This window comes from Lipotes vexillifer, unplaced genomic scaffold, assembly GCF_000442215.2.
Source record: "Lipotes vexillifer unplaced genomic scaffold, Lipotes_vexillifer_v1.1 scaffold35, whole genome shotgun sequence".
NCBI classification, from domain to species: domain Eukaryota; kingdom Metazoa; phylum Chordata; class Mammalia; order Artiodactyla; family Lipotidae; genus Lipotes; species Lipotes vexillifer.
This window is the reverse complement of record NW_006780561.1, coordinates 1,008,662-1,020,299: the sequence shown is the minus strand read 5'-3', so window position 1 is coordinate 1,020,299 and position 11,638 is coordinate 1,008,662. Positions and strand designations below refer to the sequence as shown.

Genomic DNA, 11,638 nt, shown 5'->3' with positions numbered 1-11,638 from the left:
ACGAGAAAAATTCCCCTTGATAACTTTGCTGAAATTTTTTTTTTTTTTTTTTGCCATATGTGGGCCTCTCACTGCTGTGGCCCCTCCCACTGTGGAGCACAGGCTCCGGACGAGCAGGCCCAACGGCCATGGCTCACGGGCCCAGCCGCTCCACGGCATGTGGGATCCTCCCAGACCGGGGCACGAACCCGTATCCCCTGCATCGGCAGGCGGACTCCCAACCACTGCGCCACCAGGGAAGCCCACTTTGCTGAGATTTTAATGAATTACAGAAAATGAACAAGACCTTGCTTGAGCCTGAGAACATGTGAGCCCCAAGAGGGCTAGTCCTGGATTTCCAGGCCAGCACTTGTGTTTTTCTGCCCCACAAACATTCCTGGGGCCTTCCCTGTTCTCCCCCACCTGGCTCACCTGCATGATCTGGGCTAATGAGATGAGTTTTGACTTGAAGTCGAGCATCAAAGTTACACTGGGCATCACAGATAAAAGGACATGGGAAGCTGAGACATGTTTTCCTGCAACAGACTAGTGTCACCTTATACTGAGCTGCAGGAAACACTCTATTATGTGACTAGACTCTGAAGGCTCTGGGGGCGCATCCAGACATGGATGAATATTTTAGAGTCTTGTACTTAAAAGCAACACAATTTTGCAATTCTTCAGGGAAACAAAACAATGTGGCATTTTAGGTCCTAACTATGCTAAAAATGGGCTAGTTTTTATTTTTTTAATCCATACAATTATGAGCTGTAAAAAGTTAGATGGAAAGTGTCTGGAGAATCTGCTTCAAAGAAGATCTTTAATGACGGTATTATTTATTAGATACCTTAAGGTATTAAGGTAGGAAATTCTATTGGTGTAGGTTCAGTCAATTTCAGACAGCTTAACCCTGACATCTTTTCAATGATATTTTCTCATTAAATTCTCATAGCAACCCACGGGGTAGGAATTAATATTCTCATTTTACAAGAAGGAAAACTAACGAGCAGTGAGAGGTAGTGTGGGGAGTAGAACATGCAGTGCGTCTGGCGTCTCTATTCTGACCGCAGAAGGGTGGATTTCTAATGAGGTTAGAGGTTCCTCCCAGCCTGAGCCATTAGGTCTTGATAAAGTCCTCAGAGCTCAGGTGGAGGCCACGTTCAAATTCACCAGACGGAGGCAGTGCTGGAGTCCACAGTCCCCTAAGGACTATAAGATGAGCAGCCTTAGTGGGACTGACAAAATAGTATCAACTCATTTTTATACAGCATGTTTCTTCTTAGGGATCAGACCCCAGAAACAAATCTTTTTTAAACGTAAAACAGGGGAGGGACAAGTACTTCCCAGTTCCGTGATAAAGAGTCACATTTGTCAATGAACAAATAACCTTTGTGGGCTGACTTGACCGACCAATCGGAAAAACGTAAGTAAAAAAAACAGCAAGTTACCCAGCATCCTCTGTGTCTGTGGACCACTGTGGGGAGGCCGCTTGTCTTGTTCGCTGCTTGTTGAACGCAGAGGTAGTTATAAAGGCAGGGACTGGAAAAGGAGAATGACCTTGAACACGAGAAGCCTGAAGGACCCAGGGCGACATTTCCCAAACTTGGTTCCAAACCCGTCTAAAGCCTTCCATCCCTAAATCTATGGGACGCCATCAAGGAGTGCAAGGAGGTGAAGTCAGAGTCCCCAGAAACGAATTCCATAAAGCTTTGTGCAGTGCAGTTGGGTAGGGAAGGGAACAGCAGGCTTTTGATAAGCACGGTTGTCTGCAGTGATAACACTGCGTGGAAAGGCAGGAGAGGGGCCAGGAAGCACAGCCCAGAGGGAATAATAAAAAGATGGGCAGGGTCGGGGGAACCAAGGAAAAGAATAAGGTACTAGAGAAAGGGAGAGGATTTTTTTTTTTTTTTTTTTTTTTTTTTTTTAGGGGAAAATCAAATACTTGTTTGGAAAGAAAAAAAAAAAGATTCCTACTTCATACCACAAACAAAAATAAATTTCTGCTAAATCAAGACCTAAATGTAAAAAGGTAAAATCAAAAGAGTATTGGAAGAAAATATGAGAGAATATTTTTGTAATCTTATAGAGAGAGTAAACAAAATGGAATAATGGATGAAATGACATATTTGGCAACAAAATATTATAAACTTTTTTCCAATAAAAACCAGACTAAACAAAATGAAAAGACAGGTGACATACTGGGGAGGGGAGACATTTACAACTAACTATTAATATCCCATATGGCGTGTGGGGCCCCCCCGGCCCGGGCCCCGACCCCGTGTCCCCTGCATCGGCAGGCGGACTCTCAACCACTGCGCCACCAGGGAAGCCAGACGATTTTTTTTTTTTAATGGAAAGAAGAGACACAGAGAAGAAAAGGGAAAGATAGAAAGAATAAAGGAAAAGGAGAGAGAGAAGGAAGGAAGGAAGGAAGGTAAGAGAGAAAAGGGGGTAAAAGGAGAAAAAGAAAAAGACAAAAAAGACAACCAGAGACAGGAAATGAGAAAGGGAAAAAGCAAAAGGAGGAAAGGGTCAATGTTCCCAGGTGTTCTGATAACCACAGCCTGGAAGTTTCACCATCAACCATAGAGCCCAGGGTGTGACCACCAGGTGCCGGCCAGCATAGCACTCTCTCTACACCAAACTCAGAGAAGAAAGGTCCTAAAGCATCTCTCCTCACCCCTCTCCCCACTCCCACCTCTGACACTCTGGGTGGGAGAAAAGAAAACAGCCAGAAATCCTTCCCTCCCACTTCTGCTCTCTTATTTTGTTTGTCTACCTCCTATTTCATCTCTAAGTCTGGGGGGGCATCTGTTGCTCTTTGTAGCACCTGGAGATAACCTCTTGATTCTACCCTGCTCTCAATTCAAGAAAGGCAGGGTTTTGCCTTGTTCATCACGGGAGCCCTCACACATTTACATGCTCAATAAATATGTGTGCGAGGAATGAATGGGTCGATGAAGGAATGAATGAATGGATGAATGAATGAAATTGCCACCAAGGTTCACGGGTCCTTCTTCCCTGAGGTCTTCTGTTCCTATACTGAGCCTTGCAGCTGAGATGGCTCAACTATCCTTCTTAGCTCTCCTTTCAGAAACTGGACCATCCCAGGAAGGGGAGATACCAGCTCAGGTTGACTTCTGCGATGCCCATCATCCACAAGAGCACAAGGGCATGCGGGTACCAGCAGCAAAATAGAGGCTTCAAGCCTGCATCCTCATCCGGCTAAGCTCCTTCCTGCCACAAGATGGCAGCCTTAATTCTTCTTTAGATTTTCTGAATGAGGAGTCATTTTTCTACGGCATGGGAATATAAGACAAGCGTAGCCACTTGATCCTAAGCGTCGCAGGCACCGCTTTTGCCCCGTGTGTCTGAGCACCTAATCTCTGGAGTCTGAACGCTACCCACATCTAGTGTAAACTACAGACTCCCAGCCGAGTGGCTCTTCCTCGCTGTGCTAACATGTTTGTTTTCCAAAGAGAACATGTCATTCTTTCTAAATGTGACTGTAGCTTTTGAACTTCCAAAATCCACGGACGGAATCAAAAAGGACAAGTGAATGCATGTACGTTAGGATCCTTCTCTGTTTCTCTTAGACCTAATTATCAGAAACACAAACAGCGAAAGCCTTTTCATTTTCTCACGTATTGTTTTCATTTCTGTTCTTCTGACGCATTTATAGGCTTATTCACTAAGTGAGGAATGCGTTTACTGCTACATCCACGTAGCATTGTATCAGTCAAACTATAACATTTTCAGGATGTGTTTCTTTAGCGCAAAACATTTATCTGAGCTCCTAATTTGTACTGCAGGTATTGTTACAAGTTCAAAGGCAATGCACTTAATGTGTAGCTTGGGGGAGTGGGTGGGAAACTTGGTTAGAAAGTAGCGGGCAAGTGTATGACTATAGTTTCTGATACAAAATCTGAAGAATTTCTAAGATAATAAAAATAAAAGCTAACAGTGATGCACCTCTAAGTTTCCAGGCATGATGCTAAGTGTTTTTCATGTGTTAATTCATTTAATTCTCATAACCCCACTCTGAGATAGACCCTATTATTTCCCCATTTCACAGATGAGGAAACTGTGGCCCAAAGAGGTTAAGAAACGTATTCAAGGCTCATGTCTAAATGTGGCAGGCTGCCTCTATTGCAATACAGATGACAAAGTTTCACTCTTTTAAGTTTCAGTATTGCAGCATATTACCGACGAGAGGGAGATGGTAGCCCTGACCCTCGGATTTCCCTCAGGCATGGGGGAGGGGCGGGAAGTGTGGTCCAGGAGGTGGGGGAGGGCTCATGGTGGGCGCAGATTAACGCCTGGAGCAGCGTCGCTCCTTGTACGTGTGTAGCCTGCTCGTTTACAAAGTGCTTTCATGTTGTATGTTACCGATCTTCACCAAAGCTTTGTCAAGAGGTGTTCTGAGCAGGTTTTCTCATCAGAAGACTGAGGCTCCTCGAGGTTAAGTGAGGGGAAAATAAATAGTAAATGACCAAAAGCAGGAGCCCCACTATAGACACTAGCTTCTTTAAGACTTACTATCCATGCCCAGTATCAAGCCTCTGTGCTTATGACCCATCATAGAAGCAAGCCAGTAACCCTGGACCTTGTCTCCTCAGTTTCCTGCCTCCTCCAGCCCGGGCTTGGTTTGCTGGCACATTCTATTGAGGGGGGCATCCTTCCCTCTGGCAAGAGTCTAAAGTAAACAATCCAGATCTCCTGGCGAGCTCTGAACCAGCACCACTTTTCAACAACCCCCAGAAATTCAATTTTTCATTATTTAAGAGCAGTAAGTAATTCAGAAATGATTTTTACCTCCAGCCCCGCTTTTGCCTCTGCGTGGAAGCACGTAACCAGTGCCCCAGGGCAAAGGCTCTCAATGAACGCCAGCTACCCCTCCTTTCCCCTTCCTGGCAACAATAGTCAATGTAATAGATTCTTTGTTAACAGACTATCTGCCAGCTTTTCTGGCATCCCATCAACATACCACCGTTCGCTTTTACAACTTCCACTTCTAAAAGCGTGGCACTGCACATACTTACTTTGAACATGAAAGTAAATTAAATTTGCTTTGAGAATTTCATAAAGCCTTCTGACACAATGGGGTGCCACAAAAGCAGGCTTAAAACCACTAGTCTGTAGATATGGTGTAGAAGACGACAGAGTGAAAATCGGACAAATAACAGCAGCCTGGGAGTATACGGTTCATGATAATGCACAGCAACCTCGCAAGAGGAAAACGCATATAAACAATTGTCAATATGGGCAACAAATATATAATATGGGTATTTGCATTTGTTTTTATGATAGAAATAGACTCATGATACACGTTAAATGAAACAGAAAGAATGCAATGGCTACTTGATCATTAATAAGAGTGTCTCAGTGATCATGTTTCATTCACTGGCCTTGCACGGCCTTTATAGTTCTACTTAGTTACCAGATTCTGTAACTGTGATTTTAAAAGATAATAATACTACTAATATATGAATAGTAATGAATTTACAATATCAATATTAATTTGCAATATAATAATAATAATAACTAATGATAACACTTAACAGCAAAACTATCAAGGGGGGGAAAACCCACAGGATTTAGAGCCATGAGATCCAGGTTTAAATTCTGGTCCCTTTACAAATGCTGTTATCTCACTGAGCTCCAATGTCTTCATGTGTAAACCAAGAATGATGACACTGTCCTACCTCCATGACAGGCAGAATAATGGCCCCTCCCCAAGACGTCCATGTCCTAATCCCCAGAAGCTGTGAATATGTTATGTTACAAGGCAAAGAGGAATTCAAGTTGTTACTCAGTTTACCTTAAAATAGGGAGATCATCCTGGATTATCCAGATGGGCTGAATGTAAGCACAAGGGTCCTTCAAAGAGTCAGAGGAAGATGTTACCGTGGAAGAAAGGCACAGAAAGATGCAATGTTTCTGGCTGTGAAGATGGAGGAAGGAGGCCATGGGAAAAGGAAGCTTCTGGATGATGGAAAATGCAAAGAAACGGATTCTCTCCCGGAGCCATCAGAAAGGAATTCAGCCCCACCTACACCTTGATTTGAGCCCAGTGAGACCTGTCTGACTTCTGACTATAAAACTCTAAGATAATACATTTGTGTTGTTTAAATCACTAAGTTTGTGATAATTTGTTACCTCCAGCTTTCTGAGGTATTGACAAAAGGTAATACAACCACACCCTGCGTGTGTTCCTCTAGAACATGTTTTCCTGTGAGTGAATCTCTTCATTTTACTGTCCTTTGCCATTTTGGTAGGCTGAGAATTTCACAGTTTATCAAGTCCTGGTTTCATGAGGATTAAAAATATTATTTCAGTTCTTCCTGAAATAATAAAGATCAGAGTGAAAATAAATGAAATAGAGACTAAAAACTGTAGAATATATCAATGAAACTAAGAGCAGGTTCTTTGAAAAGATAAATAAAATTGACAAATCTTTAGCTAGACTCACCAAGGAAAAAAAGAGGACTCAAATAAATAAAATCAGAAATGAAAAAGGAGAAGTTACAACTAATACCACACAAATACAAAGGATGATAAGAGACTATTGTGAATAATTATACACCAACAAATTGGACAACCTAGAAGAAATGAATAAATTCCTAGAAACATACAAGACTGAATCACGAAGAAATAGAGAATCTGAATAGACTGATTACTAGTAGGGAAATTGAAACAGTAATAAAAGAATCTCCCAACAGACAAAAGCCCAGGAGCAGACGGCTTCACTGGAGAATTCTACAAAACATTCAGAAACATTTAATAGGGCTTCCCTGGTGGCGCAGTGGTTGAGAGTCCGCCTGCCGATGCAGGGGACACGGGTTCGTGCCCCGGTCCGGGAAGATCCCACATGCCGTGGAGCGGCTGGGCCCGTGAGCCATGGCAGCTGAGCCTGTGCGTCCGGAGCCAGTGCTCCGCAATGGGCGAGGCCACAGCAGTGAGAGGCCCGCTTACCCCCCCCCCAAAAAAAATAAAAAGAAACATTTAATAACCTTCTCAAACTTTTCCAAAAAATTGAAGAGGAGGAAAACCTTCCAAACAAATTTTATGAAGCCTGCATTACCCTGATACCCAAACCAGACAAGGACACTACAAAAAAAGAAAATTACAGTCCAATATCCTTGATGAACATAGATGCAAAAATCCTCAACAAAATATTAACAAACTGAATCCAACTATACATTAAAAGGATCATACACCACAATCAAGTGGGATTTATTCCAGGGATGCAAGGATGGTTACATTGATTTGCAAATCCATCAATGTGATACATTTACAAAACGAAGGATAAAAATCATATGATCATCTCAAAAGTTGCAGAAAAAGCATTTGACAAAATTCAACATCCATTTATGTTGTTGATGTCAACAAACTGGGAATAGCAGGAAAGTATCTCAGCATAATAAAGGCCTTATTGACAAACCCACAGCTAACATACTCAATGGAGAACAGCTGAAAACTTTTCTTCTAAGAGAAGACAAGGATGGGCACTCTTGCCACTTTCATTCCACATAGTATTGGAAGTCCTAGCCACAGCAGTTAGGTAAGAGAAAAGAAATAAAAGGCATCCAAATTGAAAAGGAAGAAATAAAAATGCTACTATTTGCAAATGACATGATACTATATAGAGAGAACCCTAAAGCCTCCACCAAAAAACGGTTAGAACCCTAAAGCCTCCACCAAAAAACGGTTAGAACTAATAAAAGAATTCGGTTTCTCATAGGAACACACTATGAGAAAGAGAAATGAACAGAACAATCCCATTTACACTTGTATGGAAAAGAATAAAATAGCTAGGAATAAATTTAACCAGGAGGTGAAAGACCCCTACTTTGAAAACTATAAGACACTGATGAAAGAAATTGAAGAAAATACAAATAAATGCAAGATATGCATTTTCATGCTTCCTGTTCCCTTTCCTGTGACCTGCAACATCCTTCTCTGAAAAGATCCAGGGCTGGGAAGGGGAAGGGATCTGGGCATCCTGGAGCCACGATGAAGATTCAGATGTGCTACAGGAATACGGTCTAGCAGCCAATCCCTACAACTGAACGGTGCAGTTGCTTTTTTTTTTTTTTTTTTTTTTTTTTTTTTTGAGGTATGTGGGCCTCTCACTGTTGTGGCCTCTCCCATTGCGGACCACAGGCTCCGGACGCGCAGGCTCAGCGGCCGTGGCTCACGGGCCCAGCTGCTCCGCCGCACGTGGGATCCTCCCGGACCGGGTCACGAACCTGTGTCCCCTCCATCGGCAGGCGGACTCTCAACCACTGCGCCACCAGGGAAGCCCAGTTGCTTTTTCTGATAGATCTGCTATAGGCTGTGACAGCCATCAAAAAAATCAATAATGTCCCACAGCAGCTTCCTCCCTCAGCCTTTCTGTAGTGTTTCTGCAGAGTGCCTCAGCTGAATGAGAGCTCATTCTGTGACCGTTGTTGTGAGCCCTAAATTATTTCCCTGCGAGCTTAACTCGACTGCCGTATCCATGGAGGGCCTCTGCCCTGGCCCTGCCACTACCCACTCCACTCCCCAAGAGATCTTTTCAAATCACAGATCTGATCACATTGGCACCTGCAGAAAACACCCCAGAGGTTTTCCACGGCTCTTAAGAGAAAGACCAGAATCCTAAACAGGGACCCCAAGGCCCTGCATCCTGGGCAGTGTCAGCCCAGAAGCCTCCCTCTCTGCTCCCCACACACTGGCCTTCCTTCGGCTTCTCAAATGGGCCTTGTGCCTCCCCCCGTGTTATATAAATCAGCCAAAGATGGGCCCTAGGTGGTTTATTTTCTCACAGCAGGCTGAGACCTGTTAGCCTCAAAAGCTACTGGCACCGGGCTTCCCTGGTGGTGCAGTGGTTGAGAGTCCGCCTGCCGATGCAGGGGACGCGGGTTTGTGCCCCGGTCCGGGAAGATCCCACATGCCGTGGAGCGGCTGGGCCCGTGAGCCACGGCCGCTGAGCCTGCACGTCTGGAGCCTGTGCTCCGCAACGGGAGAGGCCACAACAGTGAGAGGCCTGTGTACCGCAAAAAAAAAAAAAGCTACTGGCACCAAACTCAAAATTTTATACTTCCAATTTTTTAAAAATTTTATTTATTTAATTTATTTTTGGCTGCACTGTGTCTTCGTGGCTGTGCGTGGGCTTTTTCTAGTTGCAGTGAGTGGGGACTACTCTTGGTTGCAGTGCGTGGGCTTCTCATTGTGGTGGCTTCTCTTGTTGCGGAGCATGGGCTTTAGGCATGCGGGCTTCAGTAGTTGTGGCGCGTGGGCTCAATAGTTGTGGCTCGCGGGCTCTAGAGCACAGGCTCACTAGTTGTGGCGCACGAGCTTAGTTGCTACACGGCATGTGGGATCTTCCCGGACCAGGGCTTGAACCCGTGTCTCCTGCATTGGCAGGCGGATTCTTAACCACTGCACCACCAGGGAAGCCCCAATTTCTTTATAAAATAGCCAAACAAGCAGATTTTTAGTCATTTAGGTCCTGCCTGTTTTGCATACCCTGTGAAATTACACCCAACATCTGCCGGCCATTGATAAGGTAAAGCCTTATGGTTATAAAACCCCAAGCCGTCATGGCACCTGCCCTCTGAAGCCCTCTCACTCAGAGACTCCAAACCATGCTGCTTGGCTAACATCACCTAGACACACAAGCTCCTGACAGATTCCTCTCTTCTCCTTCTGTATGGGGGTCGCCATATCATAGCCTCCGGATATCCCCTCTCATGCAACCCTGTAAGGCTGTTGTGTGTTACTGACTCTCGTGATCATGCGTTTTTCCTAGATCGGTCCCCAAATCCCTCAAATGCCCTACACCTGACTGTCTGGTTCGCCACACTGGTCTCTCTGCCTAGATAGCTCTGCATTTCTCAGCCTCATCTCCACGTCCTCAGGGAATTCGCTCCCCTCCTGGCCTCTGGGGATACCCTCCTCCACCAAGGCCAGGGGGAATCTGCTTACAACACACTCTCACAGCTCCCGACACCTCTCCCTTGTTCAGTACCTGTGGCACCACACTGAAGCTGTAATTTCCTGAGATTAGTTTCCTAGGATTATCTGCTTATCATCTCCCCCTCCCACTAGACTGTGATCTACCTGACAAGCAGACTCCACGTCAACATTTTTCCCCCGTTGTAACTGGCACTCAGCCCAGTGCCTGGCATCAAGTAGACTCTCAATAAATATTTGTGTGTGGAAGGAAAAAATGGTTTAGTGAGGGTCATGCTGACATGGAATTTTCCAGGTTCCTATGAAAAACATGTGATCTTTGCTACCCTGAGAAATCAGTGTTTCACTCTATCAGATTCAATCCCGATTAAACACCCCTGTTTTGGCCTTTTTGTTTATTTCTGTGTGAGTTTCCTGTGGCTCCTGACTCATGATCAAGCCGACTCCTGGTCTCCTTGGCCACGCCACAACCAGAACGATCTTCCCAAATCATAGATCCGATCACATCAGCTCCAACCCAGTCGGCTTGAGAGGAGAGGCAGGTGTTTTAATCATTTTATCATCCTTTCGGAATTTCAATTTTTTCTACTATTTTCACATGTATGCAAGCATTCGTGATTCAACAAGAATGACCTTGAAAGGTGAAACAGGGTTATCCTTACTGGACACATCCTAGCCTGAGTGAAATATTCTCATCCTACCTGAAGTCCTTTGTGGTCAGCTTGACTGAGTTTGCTCAGAAACCGCAGTGCGCGTCCGTTAGTTACACCGGGCGCACGCACAGCAGCAAGGGGCCACCGCCGGGTTGTAACTGGGAGGCGGTGGGAGGAGGCCTTTACACAGCTGACGTATAATGCCTTGATCAAGTATTTCCTGAGCTTCCTATCTCCTCTGGGCAGACTGGCCCATCCCATTCCCTGCAGCTCATGGAACTTTCCCGGCCTGGCACATGGCCTTCTATGGGACGAAGGGATGGAAAGTCACCAGAGACCCCAGGGGCAGCGATCAGGGAAAGCGCAGTACCGAAGGCGTGCCCGCAGTCCTGGCCCTGGTGCGTCGCGTACTCCAAGCAGCCGGCTCTCTCCTCCAGGGCCGGGCAGGGCTCGCCGCCATTCCGGGGCTCCTGCCGTACCGCGCGCCTCCGCACGCGGGCCGTGGGCCTGCACTGGTCCGCACAGCCGCTCCAGGGGCTCCACTCCCCCACGATGCACGGGCGAGCTGAAAAACAGCACGACGGGACGCACACCTGAGCAAACCCAGCGCCTGCCCGGCCGTTCCCGCCAACGCACACAGTCAAGTTCAGCCAGCGTACACTGCGCCTGGACCCGGCCCTGGATCGGGGGGAGCACCCCAAGTTGTTATTGATGCCGCCCGCCCTGATGGTGAACTGATAAATGGGTATCTCTTAGAGGCAGGCGGATGTTCCAGGATCATGAAGATGGGTCTGAGCCAGGACACACCCGAGTAAAAGAGACTGATGCTTTCAGGGTACTTCCTCTTACTCCCCGGGCTTAGATCAGGTCTTTGCTCTTGTTTTCCTTTGATTGTAACTTTATCCTCCTCTGGCCAGAACATTTTTATGGTAACAGTAACACACATTCATTGTAGAAAACATAAAGAAAAAAAAATTATAAAAAAGAAAAGGTATTTCTCCCACCACTTACCCAAGTCAATTCTTTTTTTTTTTTTTTTTTTTTTT

General features: G+C 45.5%; 1 protein-coding gene across 1 annotated transcript in view; it reads right to left on the bottom strand.

Moving 5' to 3' along the window:
• The window catches only part of SBSPON (somatomedin B and thrombospondin type 1 domain containing), a 35,643-nt gene that overhangs the window by 5,840 nt on the left and 18,165 nt on the right, over positions 1-11,638 (bottom strand). Inside the window, exons 2-3 of the mRNA XM_007453713.1 lie at positions 10,963-11,157; positions 1,428-1,518 (exon numbers count right to left, since the gene is read on the bottom strand). Coding sequence (XP_007453775.1) covers positions 1,428-1,518; positions 10,963-11,157 — 286 coding nt within the window. The remainder of the gene's footprint in view (positions 1-1,427; positions 1,519-10,962; positions 11,158-11,638) is intronic.